This window comes from Hyla sarda, chromosome 2 (genome assembly GCF_029499605.1).
Source record: "Hyla sarda isolate aHylSar1 chromosome 2, aHylSar1.hap1, whole genome shotgun sequence".
NCBI lineage: Eukaryota > Metazoa > Chordata > Amphibia > Anura > Hylidae > Hyla > Hyla sarda.
Genome location: NC_079190.1, coordinates 453254929 through 453271893, shown reverse-complemented (window position 1 = coordinate 453271893; position 16965 = coordinate 453254929). Strand labels below are relative to the sequence as shown.

Here is a 16965-nt window from a genome sequence, read left to right as displayed (position 1 = left end):
CATTAAATATGGTTCCCGTATACGGCTGAGTGCGGGCGCCGCGATTAAGCCCCCCCCCCTCCTCCCAGCCGTATACGGTTACAAATCGTAGTGTGAACCCAGCCTTATTCTGTCTATATAATCTGTATCAGGACATGCTGAAAGGTCAGATTTATTATTGAAACACCCTCAATTTATAGTGAATTCACAGATTATTTGTATCAATCTTTAACATATTATTTAAAAACACCCAGATGTGGACAAAAAAAAATGTTGTTGTTTTTTTATACCTTGATGCGGCAAAGAAACTTGTGATCTGGTAGCCAAAACTTGCATAGTAGGCATGTTCCATTACAGCCATCATCTGAATGCAGTTATAACCTGTTGAATAAAGACAGGTAAAACACTTACCAACTGCATTAACTCAGCATGAACCAATCCTTACTCATTTAGGAATTCTTATAAAGTTCCCCATTTAGAACTCTTATCTCTTGGCCAAAGTGGCGAGTGGCTACAATGAGCTTCTTTCATTTTGGAGTACCCAATACACTCCTACATTACTCAGACAGGCCATTGGCTTTAAAATATTTAGTGTTTCCTTCTAGAGAGATTTCTGGCTTGGTATATCCCCAGTCATGTTCTAAGACTCCTAGTATAAGTAAAAGCTACCTTCAAAAGGTAGCGCCAGAGAACTGCTTTACATATTATTCTTCCTAGGATTTCAAGTGAAGCATTAATGGCCTTTAAACGGGTACTCCACTGGAAAAAAAAAATATTCTTAATCAACTGGTGCCAGAAAGTTAAACAGATCTGTAAATTACTTCTATTAAAAAATCTTAATCCTTCCAGTACTCATCAGCTGCTGTTATGATCCACAGGAAGTTCTTCTCTTTTTGAATTTCCTTTCTGCCTGACCACAGCGCTCTCTGTTGACACCTCTGTCCATTTTAGGAACTGTCCAGAGTAGGAGCCAATCCCCATAGAAAACCTATCCTGCACTGGACAGTTCCTAAAATGGACAGAGGTGTCAGCAGAGAGCACTGTGGTCAGGCAGAAAGAAAATTCAATAAGAAAAGAACTTCCTCTGGAGCATACAGTAGCTGATAAGTACTGGAAGGATTAAGCTTTTTATTAGAAGTTATTTACAAAGCTGTTTAACTTTCTGGCACCAGTTGTTTTTTCCAGTGGAGTACCCCTTTAAGTCTCTACAAATCTGCATAGTCCTCTAAGAGAAACATTACCCTTTTTGTCCCATGCCAATAGACCCCTCTTCAGCTGATGGGTAGCATTAACTTCTGGAGAGATTTACGCCTTGTAATATATTCAGTCATGTTCTACAAATTCTAGTCAGAAGGAAAAGCTACCACCAAAAAGTGTCATAACATAGCTTTTTTGCATATTCTTCTTCCTAATAAGAACTGTGTAATGATTGCTCTGTAAAGCAAAGGTGATGCAGGGGCATAGAAATCTTGCCTCCAGTTCCCTATAGATTACAGCTGGTCATTGGGGGTCTCAGCAACAATACAAAGAAAGTGACTATCCTAAACAGACAACCTTTCATTGTAACTATCTTTCTTCCTGCGTAGAGCAGCATTGATTTCAGCTTCCTGGGCCCTGTATTCATTGCACCCTTTGTGGGGTGTAATTCCCCTTTATAAACTAAGTTTGCTCTTCTTTAAAAGAGCAAGAATATATTTGGATTCTCTGAGCTGCAGTCCTCCTCCTTTCTTGATATTTTCCCAATTTTAAGCTTGAAACCCACATACTTTGCATCAAGCTTAATATTCTATGCTGCAATATTTTCACTTAAACTATGATTTACTGATGAATATTTATAAGTTAAAGGATAAAATTAATAGAGAAGAAAAATAACAGGATGCAAAAACATAAAAGTATTCTAGACGCAACGAGAGGTAATAGGCATAACTCCCTACAGTAGATGCAGGCAAGAATGCTCAGAAAAAAATAAAAAATAAATAAAGTGTATAATCCAAGTTAATTTAAAACTGGGTATTTTTCATTAGAATGTAAATAGCATTGGAGGTTGCTGTCTAAAATTAAAGCCGGCTTAATATTTCAATGTTAATGACCTTCATGTAAATGACTCTAAGGTCGCTTGGCAGGGTCCAGAGAAGCCCAAACTGTAGCATTTTTCTGTTTTAATAAGATGAAAATATTGGAAGATGCAAATACGAATCCAATTTGACTTCTGAATATTAACTATGCCCATCTGCATGTCCTGAACTTCACGTGCACTTTTGATATTTACAAGGTAGATCATGAAAGGCGGCAGAAGTAATTGATTGTTTTGTACTATACCTTTCGCTTAACCGTGGCTTTTTTCTGTAAATACATTTCAAACACACTGTACTTATATCTTTAATCATTACACATTCCTTATCACATTCAATTCCCTGAAGGAAGCTCTTGAAAAGAACAGACATAAAAGAAAAAAATTTTGCATCACTCTCCACACAAGAAACACCTAATGAAAATACCAGTGCAAAAAAGAATTTATTTTTTTCAGCCGCGTTTGTCACTTAGTTAAACTGCTATTCTGTGATATGAAATGAAGGAAACCTGAAGGGAAAACTGTTAAGTGATAAATCCACAGAAGTTAGAACAAATCCTTCTTAAGTAAAACTTTAACGTCAGTAAAGAGATCCTCCTTCAAACAGACGGGAAATGATTAATATCAGTAAAAGAATAACCTTCAGGTTAATAAGAGCAAAGGAAGAAAAAAAAATAGTTTTTTCTTTCCTTATGAATTCAGGACGCACTGTCATAATGTTCTTGCTGAAGTGTGAACAGATTGTAATTATTCTCGAGGTGTTTATTCCAGCTTGTTTTAATTAAAACTATTGTTTGTAAATAAAGGATGGTTATTCAGTAGGCATCATATTGTGTAAGTGTATACAGTATATGTATATTATATTTATATAACATACATTTCCCAATATTTAAAATTAAATACTGACTAATTATATGGGTTTTATTATTATTTTGTCCAGGTAGTCTAAATTTATCCTAAAATGAAGGGTAGCATCCTCCTGGTAGCATAGGGCACTGTTACTTATTTCCAGTCCTTAAGGCTCCCCAACAGGCCATGGTTTGAGGGTATCCCATACAGAGAACACTTGTGTTGAAGTCAGACACACTGACCTTAAAACCTCCGCCCATGCTGCAAGGACCTCCTCATTTACATAAAAAGGAAAACAGCGATAACGGTGCAACGGCGCAACGGCTGGGCCATTCAGGACATTGTCAGTATCACCCGCACTACAAACCTGTATGACAGGTTAGTGCGAGTGATACTAATGACAGATTTCCTTTAAATGTATTACCTCAGAAATAGTGAGAACATCTTAAAATTATGGGGCCCATAGAGGTCTACAGTTTAGAAACACTGGTCTAGGGCAAATGGCAAGATCCCTGGTGGACTAAGGAGGGACCAGTGGTTGTGAACTGCAACCTGCAGGCGTTTTGCTAGCATGTCAGAATAAAAGAACTAAATTTGTATTATGTGGAATTGGAGTCGTTAAAATAGTTTGTGAAAGGTAAAACTGGATACATGTTATAAAAAAACATGACACGGACATAGCCTATTTATAACAAAAAAAAAAAAAAAAAAAAGTCATAAAAACAGTTTATCATATTTAGAGTCAAGACCAAAAAAAAAAAAAAATAAATAAAACCTTTACTTTCCCTCTGAAAAATAAAATATCTGAATTACCAAAGGCTAAAAAGGGAGCTAGAAAAGAATAGCAGCTTAAGACTGAATGTATCACTCAACACAAGCCTATAAGGAGTATTACCGTCCATAAAATGTCTTTCTGGAGGAAATGACACAAGGTGAACATTTATTGCTTTGAAAATGGAACATCTATCGATCACAAGACATTGTTGGGAAGCAGCAGTCACAAAGTATTCTTCTCTGAACTTACCAAGATCTTTTATCTTTGGCAGCACATTGTATGTGAAATTTTTATAGGATGCTATTTTTCCTTCCGGTGATGCAATTCCAACATGAGATTCATAAATGCGGACACTGCTTGGCTTCCTTGGGCGCTCATATTTACGCTAGAAGAATATGGTATAATAATTGTGATGAAAAACACACTATCATGAGCTGTCTTTACATAAAAATATAGATATATTAGACAAAGAAAACCTTAGAAACCTAATAGAAAACAGCTATATATCATGCTCAGGGTGGCAAACATGGGCAGAAAGCTGATAGGGAGATCCAAATGATACCTGTCTCTCAGGAGGCAGCACTGTGTACAGTCAGAGATTAAAGGAAAGCCCCAATATACAATTTAGTTCAGTTCACAGTGTGGACCTTTTTGGAGGAGGCAGAAAGGCTCCCAGATTGGTAAAAGTTCTCTGTTCTGTGCTGTCCTTTCTGTTACTAGAGATGGATTCCCCAAACAGGCAGCAGGCTGCATATTGCAGGGAAGTAAGACACCGAGTAGGCCAAGGCTTTAAAGCCTTTCATTTTTTCTAAATTAAGTGATTTACAAAAACGGGAAAACTTACTGTATAAGATTCAGCTGGTTGCCAGTGAACCCAGTCATAGACCACTTTTTTCTCTTCTTGACAAACATACTTTGCCCATGGTGAAATACGGTAGATCACTTCTCCGGACCTGGTTTTGATTACTACCTAAAATATCAAAATTAAATAAATATCATATAGGGATACATTATAATAAATAAAAAAAAAGCTCTATTTACTTCTTATTTCTTCATGTTCCCCTGAAAGGTTTTGGTATGTTTTGGACATACTGTAACCTGGTCATAAAACTGACAGCTCCAATGTGAGTCAACAGAGATCTTAAAGAGTACAAGTCACCAAATAAATTGTTCTAAACAAACTCAGGCTATGTTCCCTAACTACTCCTAACACCACTCCAGCCCTTAAAAAAAGCTTCCAGAGCTTTAAAAAGCTGTGTATCTTGCCTTTCTTCTTGCTCACATAGTGCAATTTCCCAGCAGGAGAAAGTGGGCGTGTCCCAGCAGGCATGACATGAAGACTGAAGCCTACAAGGGGACCACTTCCACCTTCACATGGTTGCAGAGCTGTGATGAATAGAAGACCTCAGACTCTGTGCATGTTTTAGTCTGTGTTGCTATCAATTAGGATCTCCGGCAGCCTTCAGTCTGTGCAGCTTTCTGTGATAATCTGTGGGACTTTCACTTTCTGTGCAGCTGTCAATCAAGCTCAGTGCAGCCAGAAGCACTTCCTGAGTTTTGACTCCTGCCAAGCCGGAAGGAGACCAAACTCACTGTATTAATTGTGGCAGGGAAAAGAACAAAGCCACCTAGTGGCCGGTTTTTATATTACATTGTAAAACATATCTATGTTGATAATTTTAATTATAATTAAAAGCAAGTGAATGGGAAAGTGTCTGCTAATTACACAAGGAACACTATATTAAAAGTTTTATTTGGTGACAGGTACTCTATAAGGATCCGTTTGGATGGCTGTTATGGCTCTAACATGAATGTAAGTTTATAATCATTTATTTACTTGAGATTTGCACTTTGTCATCATTCTGGTCATGATTTATGTTTATTGTGCACTATAGCCATGTGGAATAAACAACATTATATTTCATATAGTTCAAACACTTGCACATATGGTGGTACCATTTATAATAATGAACTAAAATTGATCTAATTATTTTGGAGTTTATATACTTTTTATAGATGGAAAATGGGAGGATTTGGATTTTGTTTTACTTTAGAAATTCTTTAGTTCTTTTTTTTAGCATGCAGATGTTATTTTGTACGGTTCACTGCAATATATCTGTAATGCAGTCAACTAGGGCTGCACAATATATCACAATCGAATCGCTATAATTGCGGATTGCAATACAGCGATTTGGCCTGTACTCCAAAGTGGCCGGGCCACACGCATGGGAATGACAATAAGGTGAAACATGGAAGCCGGCGGTGTTGGTATGCTCAGCTCCAGTGTGGCCCAGACCCTCCATTGTGCATCTCACTGTGTCTCCTCCCACCATGACTGGCCGCCATATGAATATAGCGCAACTGTGCGGCAGGTGTATGAAGAGAGCTCAGAAGCTGAGCTCTCTTCATACTGGCTAATGCCGGACATCATAGATCCGGGTGACGTCTGGCATTAACCCTTTAGACACTGCGATCAAAGTTGATCGCGGTGTTTAAAATTCCAAAAACAATCTCTGGTAGCTCAGTGGAGCTGATCGGGACACCCGCGACAAAACCTGTGGGGTCCCAAACAGCTGAGAGGACGAGCAGAGGTTCCCTACCTGCCTCCGGCTTGTCCCATCAGCGCTCCAATAATGCAGGCAGCCTCAGCAGCCTGCAGTAATGGAGCACCAATAGCACTGATCAATGCTGTGCTATGGCATAACACTGATGAGTGTCTGCAAGAATAGTAAGTAGTAGTGTTTTCCAACCAGCATGACCGGGCAGCCTTTGGATTTTGGCATGCTGGGAGCTGTAGTTTGGAAAACACTGCCATATGGGGACTAAACAAAATTGTAAAAAAAAAGAAAAAGAAAAAAGATAATGAATAATAAGCCCCTCCGCAAGTTTAAAATCCCCCCCCCTTTTCCCATTTTCAAATAAAATTGAGCCCTTATACAGCCCCAGATACGGAAAAATAATAAGGTAATAGGGGTCAGAGGAGGACAATTTTAGGCATACTATGTAGTATATTAAAACAAACTAAAGATAATCTGACATTTTAACCAAGAAGTGCACTGTGTAGAATCAAACACTCCCCTAGTGCTCCTTCCCATGTGGCTGCGCTGCACCATAGAGCAGTGCAACAATGCCGGAGAGTGTGCAGACTATGCCAGACACATGAAATGTGGAGGAGGAATTAAGCCAATTTCTCCCAGTTTCTGGATATGAGCTGTTTTTTTTTTTTTTTCCATTTGTTTATTATAATCGCAATTGCATATTGAAATCGCAATATTTACCTCCATAATCTCAATTTCAAATTTACCCAAAATCATGCAGCCCTTCAGTGAACTGTCAAATTACTTCTGTAGGCTGTAAATAATAATAAGTTGTATCAAAGTCCTTCAAAGGCCCTTGGCAGCCATTAAAACCCATTGGCACCCTGCAATTGTGTTGCAGGGGTACCGATCGGAGGCCAGATCAGACTATCATAGAGCATCTAACCCCCTAGATGCCACAGTCATCACTGATCTCGGCATTTGTGGGATAAATGACTAACACTGGAGTACCTTTTTACAGTTTCCTAATAACTCTGAATGTTATTGGATGATGTTTACCTATCCTCTACAGGCGTCTTGCAATCCATTCTATAGGTCTCACTTCTCGACCCTCTGTCACACGCTCCCCTCCCCCCCCCCCCCCCTTGCCGACACACAGATTTGCATACTTGAATTAATCTTGCATGCATGCACTTTGAAAGGGGAACAGGGAGTAAATATGGCAGCAGCGCTTATCTTTCGAGAGCAAATTGATACAGCATCTTGGAATAGATTTTTCCTGATCTTTCTCTGCTATAAGTCAGAAGGCCCCAAACATATTGAAAAGTCTGCAATGCCAAAAGCAGCATTAAACTAATGTCCATGGCTAGCTTATGACTGAATTACTTTCAGACACGTAACTCAACAAGAAAAGAACAGTGCCGGAACAAAGATTCATTGGATTCCGCTGTATATTGAGCAGTCTTGTCTGTCAATGGAAGAGTTCTTATGTCCACTACAAATATGCACGGACATAAGTGCAGAATGTGTAACTACCATGGAAATTCCTTGCTGAATTTCTGTAGTGTGAAAATACCCTTATAAGTAGATGCAAAAGCTAAATCAGCACGGTGGCCCCTTCATTTCAAGGAATATGAAGGTTCCAGTGGATGGACTGATCATAAGGCGATGGCATATCCTGGCTATATGTGATAGGAATAACCCTTTAACTAGTGCAGCTATTTATACTGACAGGCTGACTGGGCTTTAAGAAACACAAAGTAGAAAAAGAGAGAGTCTTGTTTAGACAGCAGAACAAAAAAAATAAATACATTTCTTTAAAAGGAAAAATATCATTTTAGACACTGTGTCTTTACAATGTAATCCTTTTAAATTTATAAATGTGTTTTATTTGCCATTTATATATAGTGATGAATTATCCCTGCAAAGCACATGCAGTTTCCTTATGTAGATTATAGTGTCTGCAAGTGAAGGTCGCCATATATTTCGAGAATTCAATGACAAGTCATGACGGTTCAAGGAGATTCGTAGCCTCGAGCTTCCTATAATCAAGTCTACAGATTTAGTTCTAGTATTGCAGGATACAGTATGTAAAAAAGTTGCTTTAGATTTAAAGTGTGCCAGTCTTTCTGCTGCCTCGAGCAGCCACTTTTATCAGTCTATCACTTTAGAACTCAAGATAAATGTACTGGTCAGTAGAGATTTATAGCTCTTAGCCCTTAGCCTCAAAAACAATTTCAGGGAATAATACAGCATTTCAGAATACAAAAAAAGTCGCCATTCAAGCAAAAATCCTTGAATTTTAAAAGAATGTGATACAATAGAAAAAACAATGACATTCTGTACAAAAGTTTTATTATCTTTTTTCATAAAGCAAAGGAGTAGGAATGACTGACACTATAGAAATAACATGCTGTTTGAAGACAAATAAATACATAGCAAACCTTTCTGTCCTTGTTACCTTAAAATCACAGTTGATATTATTGTATGCATTCTATAGCATTGTATACAACAGCTTGAAATTGACCTATATCTCGGAATGTTAGTGGATGATGTCTACCTTTCTTCCGCAGGCTTCTTGCAACTCATTCTATAGGTGTCTAACTCATATAGGAAACTTCTCGACCCTCTGTTATGATGAACAAGAGACTGACATTCACATCAAATGACAGCATGTACAGGAAAGATACATTTTGGCCCCCAGAAGGCAGATAAATGCTCCATTTGCCCTTATATGCAATGCAGACTTCACTAGTAAAAATCTATTAATGGTGGGTCAGCTCTACATGAAAAAAATATGTTAGTGTGCTAATGCCCACCCAGAACCCTTCGATAGCTAGGCCAGACATAAAAGAATGAGAAGGAGGAGATAGGAGGGGTCCATGCGGGCATAGCGTGTTCAGAGAAATACTGTCATGCTTCTGGTGCACCAATGATCTAATCTGCATACTGAATAAAGAAATCATCTAAAAAAAATCAAAAATGGTAGAAATTTGCTCCTAGATTAAATCAGCAGTGCTGATTGACAGGTGGGTGGGTACAGTGGAATATTTAAATCCAGTGGGGATGTCTGTCAGCTCCTGAAGCTTACCAGTGGATGGGGGTGATTGCTGCTGGCTTTCAGGCACTCTGAGCAAGCATTTACAATCACTGGCAGCTTTGGGAGCCCAACACATGATGATGGTGGTAGTGCATTCTAAAGGCAGCTTGTGGCACAGATCTGAAGCACGTCTCAGAAAATCAGTGGCTCTCTGCTAGGCGTTCGGGTGCAGGTAGTGGGAAAGTTGATTCACCCAGCAATGTCGGGCAGCCTCTCTAACAGCTCATCGGGGACGAGGTGATTGCATATGCCGGCGTAATGTCATTCTCCCCAGACCCGAGTAGACTGACTGGAAACCAAATAAAGAGGAATGAATTTTCTGTTGGATTTTGCCAGAAGATTGAACAAGATTCAACCTTCTGCTGGAATCCAATTCCTGTGGCAGAACTTCCGATGTTTAAACAGAGTAGCAGAACTTCTGCTGAAATCAATAGGAGGCTGCTGTAAGCGGATTACACGTGGAATCTCCATAGTATGATTGGAGTCTTAGATCAGTACAACTCTACATGAGAAGTCTGTTATAGCAGTAAAAAGTTGACCTAACTGAATAAAATGCTCAACTAGGAAATATGGAAGCATTGCTTAACTGGCCACTTATTTGAGGTACATACTACACGTAAATGCAAAAAAAATAAAAAATGTATGCCGTTTTTTGTGGCTTGCTTTTTTGGGATATTACTTAATAATCTTAAAAGTTCTAATTTATCAATAAATTTGTTCTACTGTGTGATTTACACATTTGTATGTTCTACATATTGTATATTACTCTGTGCCTGCCTGGAGAGGTTCGGCTAGTTTTGTAATGTTCCCCCCTAGAAAGTAATTTCCAAAAATCATACAATGCAAATAAGCACTTCATAACTTTTTTGAAACAACTTCTACTTCAAAATTGCAAAACTATAAAGCAGACGACATGTTATGTTGTGTTACCATTAATATTAGGAATGACTTTTTATTCCTCACAAAAATTGTGTATGTAATTAGGAGAGCACCAATGCCGAATACATCTCCAGGTTATAATGCAACAATTTACTGGGATTGTATTTGTATTTTGATTTGTAAAGAAAATGTAAAATAGTAGAGATAACTAATTTTCTTCCTACAGGGCAAGCAAGTCATTATACTGAAATGCAATTCTGGCTTTCAGACATAGGTAACGTACTGTGCAGGAGGTGTAATTTGTTAGCACTTAAAATGATGCAGGTTGAGACCCAACATAAAATCTTTAAAGGAGATTCAAAAAAATTACAAAAAGCTCTGCAACTGTAAGAATAAGCAAAACAATAAATAAATAGCACAAAATAAAATGTTTTCTCCAAAAAAAAAAAAAAAAAACAGTTGAAAGACTGCACACACAGAAAAATTACTATAAAACAACAGGCTGAATAAGATGGCTGAATAATATGTTGAAGTAACAATTAACCAAAACAAATTAAAACATTTAAAACAAAAGAGAAAACAATTAGATACCTTTAATTTGGAACCATGATGTATGACAGAGGATTTATCTTCCTTTGGCGGAATGTATAATTCCCATTTTCCAAAATCCAACTTCTTATATGGATGTGAAAAGGGATTCCAATCATCTAAAATGCAGAAATTGTTAGTTACTAGTTTGAAGTATGTAAGCAAAACTTTTGAAAAATTACATTGTAGAATAAATGCTCAAACAGCTTTTGTTGGACAGGAATGTTTTGAAATGCTTTAAGATTTTGTTATTTTTTTTTCTAAAGTTGCCAAAACGTGTGGCTAGAACAAGGAGATTCTGCTCACTTTTAGTACACAGTTAAAAGCAGCAGAATGGAAAACATTATGGAGCAGTTTTAATCATTACTACTAGAGATGAGCAAACTTACAGTGATTTGATTCCTCACAAACCTATCGGCTTGGCAGTTGCTGACTTTAGCCGGCATAAGTTAGTCCAGCTTTCAGGTGCTTCGGTGGGCTGGAAAAGGTGGATACAGTCCTAGGAGACTCTCTCCTAGGACTGTATCCACCTTTTCCAGCCCACCGGAGCACCTGAAAGCTGGACTAATTTATGCAGGCTAAATTAAGCAACCGCCGAGCCGCGAAGTTCGTGATGAATCAAATTACTGTACGTTCGCTCATCTCTAATTACTATGTTGTGAATCAGCACTGTCTTTTTCAGATTCTGACTCTTCCATCAGTGTGAGTGCCACTACAAAATGGGGGCCCCAAGTGTCCCTGTTTGAATGGAGTGGGGGTTGAGTTTGCACACAGTTTAACCATTTAAATTCTACAGGGTACTGTAGAACTCAGCTTAGTATAGTGCTTGGTTATCTTTGGCAGTCCACATACTCAACTGCTGCACAGTTCAAACAGGGGTCCTAGCAGGTAAAGGCCTATTGATATATGACAATTATCATCTACCCGCAGGTAAGACCACCATATTGTCAAAATATTCATGTCAACAATCAACAGCGTATTTTATATCTGTGAAAACACAGACACTGTCTGGATTAACTGGTTCATACAGCTCTATGCTTACTACCTTTAATAATTTATAAAGATGGCTAAACCGTTGTACAGCACAAGAATTTTTAACCTACCACCTAGTTACTGGGGCATGTCAAAAGTTTTTCCAAATGACAGGTACTCTTGACAAGGGTTCTCCACTGGAAAACATATTTTTTTTTTTTTAAATCAACTGGTGCCAGAAAGTTACTGTATTTCCCGGCATATAAGACGACTTTTTAACCCCGTAAAATATTCTCGGGGTCGGGGTCATCTTAAACGCCACGTGCTGCAGTCGGCCGGGACGCCGGGGGTATGGATTATTCATACGACAGGCGTCCCGGTCAAGATTAACTTCCCCCGTCACATTCGGGACATCCCTTTTCGGGACAAGGATGTCCCAGTTAACTTTAACAACGCAGGGGCCGGCGGAAGGTAGCACACGCAGGATTATCACTGAAGTCCCGTGTGTGCGCCTATAGCAACAGCAGAGCAGAGCACCGAGGACATGCGGGCATGGTAAGTTAACAGCATGTCATCTTCGGTGCTCTGACCACCGTTCCTCCGGTCCTAGGACCTAATGCTTTGGCCTATAGGCCATAGCAGTAGATTGTGACCCTGGACCGAAGGAGCGTTGGTCGAAGCACTGAAATGGGGAAGTATACAGTCATAAAGCCTCCAGCCATACACTGTATATGGCTGAAGGCTGTGTGTCTGTGGGGGAACTGCAACCTAATGTGGGGGGAACTATGCCGCCAACCTAATGTGGGGGAACTATGCCGACAACCTAATGTGGGGGAACTATGCCGACAACCTAATGTGGGGGAACTATGCCGACAACCTAATGTGGGGGAACTATGCCGCCAACCTAATGTGGGGGAACTATGCCGACAACCTAATGTGGGGGAACTATGCCGACAACCTAATGTGGGGGAGCTATGCCGACAACCTAATGTGGGGGAGCTATGCCGACAACCTAATGTGGGAGGGACTATGCCGACAACCTAATGTGGGAGGGACTATGCCGACAACCTAATGTGGGAGGAACTATGCAGACAACCTAATGTGGGAGGAACTATGCCGACAACCTAATGAGGGAGGAACTATGCCGACAACCTAATGTGGGAGGAACTATACCGACAACCTAATGTGGGAGGAACTATGCCGACAACCTAATGTGGGAGGAACTATGCCGACAACCTAATGTGGGAGGAACTATGCCGACAACCTAATGTGGAGGAACTATGCCGACAACCTAATGTGGGAGGAACTATGCTGCCTACCTAATGTGGGAGGAACTATGCTGCCTACCTAGTGTGGGGGAACTATGCTGCCTACCTAGTGTGGGGGAACTATGCTGCCTACCTAGTGCGGGGGAACAATGGTAAGGTACCGTATCATGGTAGAGGGGTAGTCTTATATGGAGAGTATATCCCAAACTGAAAAATGTGGGGGAAGTCTTATTCGCCCAGAAAATACGATAAATAGATTTGTAAATTACTTCCATTTAAAAATCTTAACCCTTCCAGTACTTCTCAGCTGTTGTATGCGCCACAGGAATTTCTTTTAATTTAGAATTTACTTTCTGTCTGACCACGGGGCTGTCTGCTGACACCTCTGTCCATTTTAGGAACAGTCCAGAGTAGCAGCAAATCCCCATAGCAAACCTCTCCTGTTCTGGACAGTTCCTGACATGGACAGAGATGTCAGCAGAGAGCACTGGGGTCAGACAGAAAATTCCAAAAGAAAAGAACTTCCCGGGAGGGGCGTGGCTTGGCTCGCGAGGCATGAGCAGCGCGGCGTAGGAGCTTCTGCAGGGTCGACAGTTAACGAGGCGACACGCTCTGCTATGGGAGGCCGGCGAAGTAATAAACCCTGCAAACCTGCTATTATGGCACCTGTAGACGCTCCCGGAAGCATTGCAGAGTTCTTCAGAGTACCCCCCCGAACCCGCCACAAGCACCGCCGACCTCAAGCCGCCATTAACCCCGGAACTATCCTCCTCCTCTCTCCAGCACGCAGCTCATGCTCCCCGTATGCCACAACGGGAGCGTGCTCCACCCGAGGGCTGGCCTCACCTGCCGGCCGCATCTGCACAGCCTCTGCAAAAAGACTCCTCAGTCATGCCGACTCTCGGCGGTCCCGGGCATCTCACCACTGACTCCCCCAGGTATGGTGCCATGACGCAGAGTGCGGCCTCCTCCCTGCTCTCACCATCGCAGAATGGGAGGGGAGGCCCCTCTGCAGTGCAGACTACAAAGTACAGACCTGGAGATATCCTCCTCCTCTGCACCCCTGACCTTGTCACCGCTACCCACAGAGGAGAAACCGCATGTAGGGGGTTCCAGAGGCGACCCAGACACCATGACTACCCCCCATACCCCCTTGGGCGCTCCATGCTGCCTGCCTCCTCCTCTTCACACCAGTTACAAGTACAGCATATCCCCGCACCTTCATATGCTGCTGCAGTGTCACCATCACTACCTGAAAAAATGAAGGGAGACCCCTCCTAACTCCCAACATCCCTCTCGTTCTGCCTCCTTAACTAAGCACTCAGCTGCTTATGCTTCTAATGTCATTTGCACCTGCTCCAGTTCAGGGCCCCCCTGCCCAAGATGTGACTGACTGGTCAGCAGAAATGGACTCTGACTCCCCAAGACTCTGCTGCAGAAAGAGACCCTGACTACTGGGGGGGGGGGGCAACATGGATCGTCTGTACGGCCCACCAGGCCCGGCGCTGGATCCAAGTTTGCCTATACCTGAGGCAGCCACAAATTCTCAAGAACTTTCCCGGACTCCAAGCCTTGCTTGCTTTACTACCTACTAAATCCGACTTGCAAACGCTCTCCTCTGACCTCCGAACAGTTTGGAGGCCGGATCTTTAACCTGTCAAAGAGGACGTGACACAATTGAAGCACTGAGTTCGTGACCTGGAAGAATTGCGCTCCTCAGTGGCCGCACAGCTGCACTCTCTCAATGACAGTACCAAGTCTCTCTCCATACATCAATCCACGATGGTGGACCACCTCGACGACCTGGATAACAGAAAGAGGCGAAATAACATTAGGCTCAAAGGTCTACCTGTGTCGTTGCCTCCTCAGGGCCGGACCTTGCTAATGTCTTGCAAAATCTTTTCAACTAAGTCATCCAGAAGCCTCCAGACATTCTATTAGAATTGGACAGGGCACACCGAGCTCTGAAAGCCAAGAGCCCCGACCAGTCTAAACCGCGGGACGTCATCTGTAGTGTGCACCATTTCCTAGTGAAGGACAAAATAATGTGCAAAGCTAGAAATCGGAAACATCTCACTTATAATGGCACCCCTATCCATCTATATCCTGACCTCTCCTTAAGAACCCTCAAACTAAGAGCAGCTCTCAAGACTCTCCTCCTCATGCTACAAAACACCCAAATTAACTACAAATGGGGTTTCCCCTTCTCCCTAACGGCGAGATATGGTCGTACAACTGTGACACTCAGACGTCCTGAAGACTTACCAGCCTTCTCAGCATCATTTAAGCTACCGCATTTTCCGTTGCCTGAATGGGATGGACTGTTCCTGCCTACAACCTGGCCACGGCCCACACCAATACCAGTGCGACCACAACGCCTCGCCAGAGCGGATCCTCCAACCTCAGTCCCAAAATCGTTGACCCAACACCACAAGACCTGACTCTCCAGACCTGAGGGGCTACCTGCTCCTGGTTTGCACCGTACCCCACAAGTGCCACTGCCGGAAGTGCTGTTCCCCATGCTCTGGACTGGAACACTGGAACCTCTTCTTGATGACGCCTCTTAGAGGCGCACTCCTACTGTTTCGCATTTGCATGTTTGCTATACGCTACTGTTTTTCAGCCGTTTAATTCCTGCCTCCCACCTCACTATTTCCATTAGAATAGGTTTATTCTTCTATTGTTATAAAGCCTCCTCATACTGGTTACTCTTCGCTGCTTCCCTAGTGGAGAATCCAGTTTCTTTAGGCCCTGTGACTGTACGTTACGAATCACTGTTATGCTACCCACTTCAGCCTTCCCTGATGCCGGGTTTGCCTTCAATCCTGGCGATCCTTCCATTTTGACCCTCATTAGAGCTATAACCAGGCTGGTCCCAATCCATGTACTGGCCCTTATGGCCCTTCTTAGAACCCTTGCTACAATTCCCTCATGGTTGCCTTTCACCCTGTCCTGCCCTGTCCCTCACCCTCTCTTGCTCATTCCCCTTCTCCTTTTGTTTACTCTTAGGCTAGGTTCACACTGTGGAATTTGTGAGCAGAATTTCTGCCGGAGATCAAGCCGGCGGCACTAGGACCGCGCATACTACATTGCAGTCCCCATAGATGGCAATGCATTTCTCCCAAAAGATCCACCCAGAAATGCATTGCAGTCTATGAGGGCAGCAATGCAGTCCGCACAGTCCTAGCGCTGCCGGCTCGATCTCCGGGAGAAATTCTGCGGCGTGAACCCAGCCTTAGGATCATGTTCTCCCGACCTGCGACCTGGACACCCTGAACTTCCGCGGTGCAGCTGGTAAGCTGCTCCATTCACCCAGTTACCACTATGGCATCTGACATTAAACTAGTCATCCTAAATGTCCAGGGATTCAACACTTCAGAAAAACACACTCAAATACTCTACACGCTACATAAACAGAAAAACGCACATCGCAGCGTTACAGGAAACCCATTTCAAATCTGACCATGTCCCCACCCTGTCTAACAAATACTTCCCCACCATAGTACTAACCCGGACTCCAAGTCAAAAGGGGTCTCCTTGGCATTCCATAAATCCCTCCCCCTCAAAATTCTCTCCTCCCTCCCGGACCCATGTGCCAGATTTGTATTTGTAAACTGTGAGATCTCTAACCACCCCCTCACCGTAGCATCTATCTATACTCCCAAAAAAGATCAAATACCCTTCCTCTTACAGACCCTTAATGCGCTATCAGAGTTTGCTACTAGACCTATTCTCCTGTGCGGGGACCTAAACCTTCCCTTATTTCCTAAATTTGATACCTCGTCAGGCTCCTTGACCCTCTCCCACAATAAAACTTTGAGGATAAAACTGCACTCCATGCAACCAAGTGACACATTGAGATCCTATCCACCCACAAGATAAGGATTACACCTTTTACTCCTTCCCGAGGCGGACCTGTAGCCGCATTGACTATATCTTCTGCCCCC

At 42.1% G+C, this 16965-nt stretch overlaps 1 protein-coding gene across 1 annotated transcript in view; it reads right to left on the bottom strand.

The window, feature by feature from the left end:
* Positions 1 to 16965, bottom strand: part of GBE1 (1,4-alpha-glucan branching enzyme 1) — a 264980-nt gene that overhangs the window by 156089 nt on the left and 91926 nt on the right. Inside the window, exons 4-7 of the mRNA XM_056559362.1 lie at positions 10782 to 10897; positions 4519 to 4644; positions 3924 to 4059; positions 270 to 360 (exon numbers count right to left, since the gene is read on the bottom strand). Coding sequence (XP_056415337.1) covers positions 270 to 360; positions 3924 to 4059; positions 4519 to 4644; positions 10782 to 10897 — 469 coding nt within the window. The remainder of the gene's footprint in view (positions 1 to 269; positions 361 to 3923; positions 4060 to 4518; positions 4645 to 10781; positions 10898 to 16965) is intronic.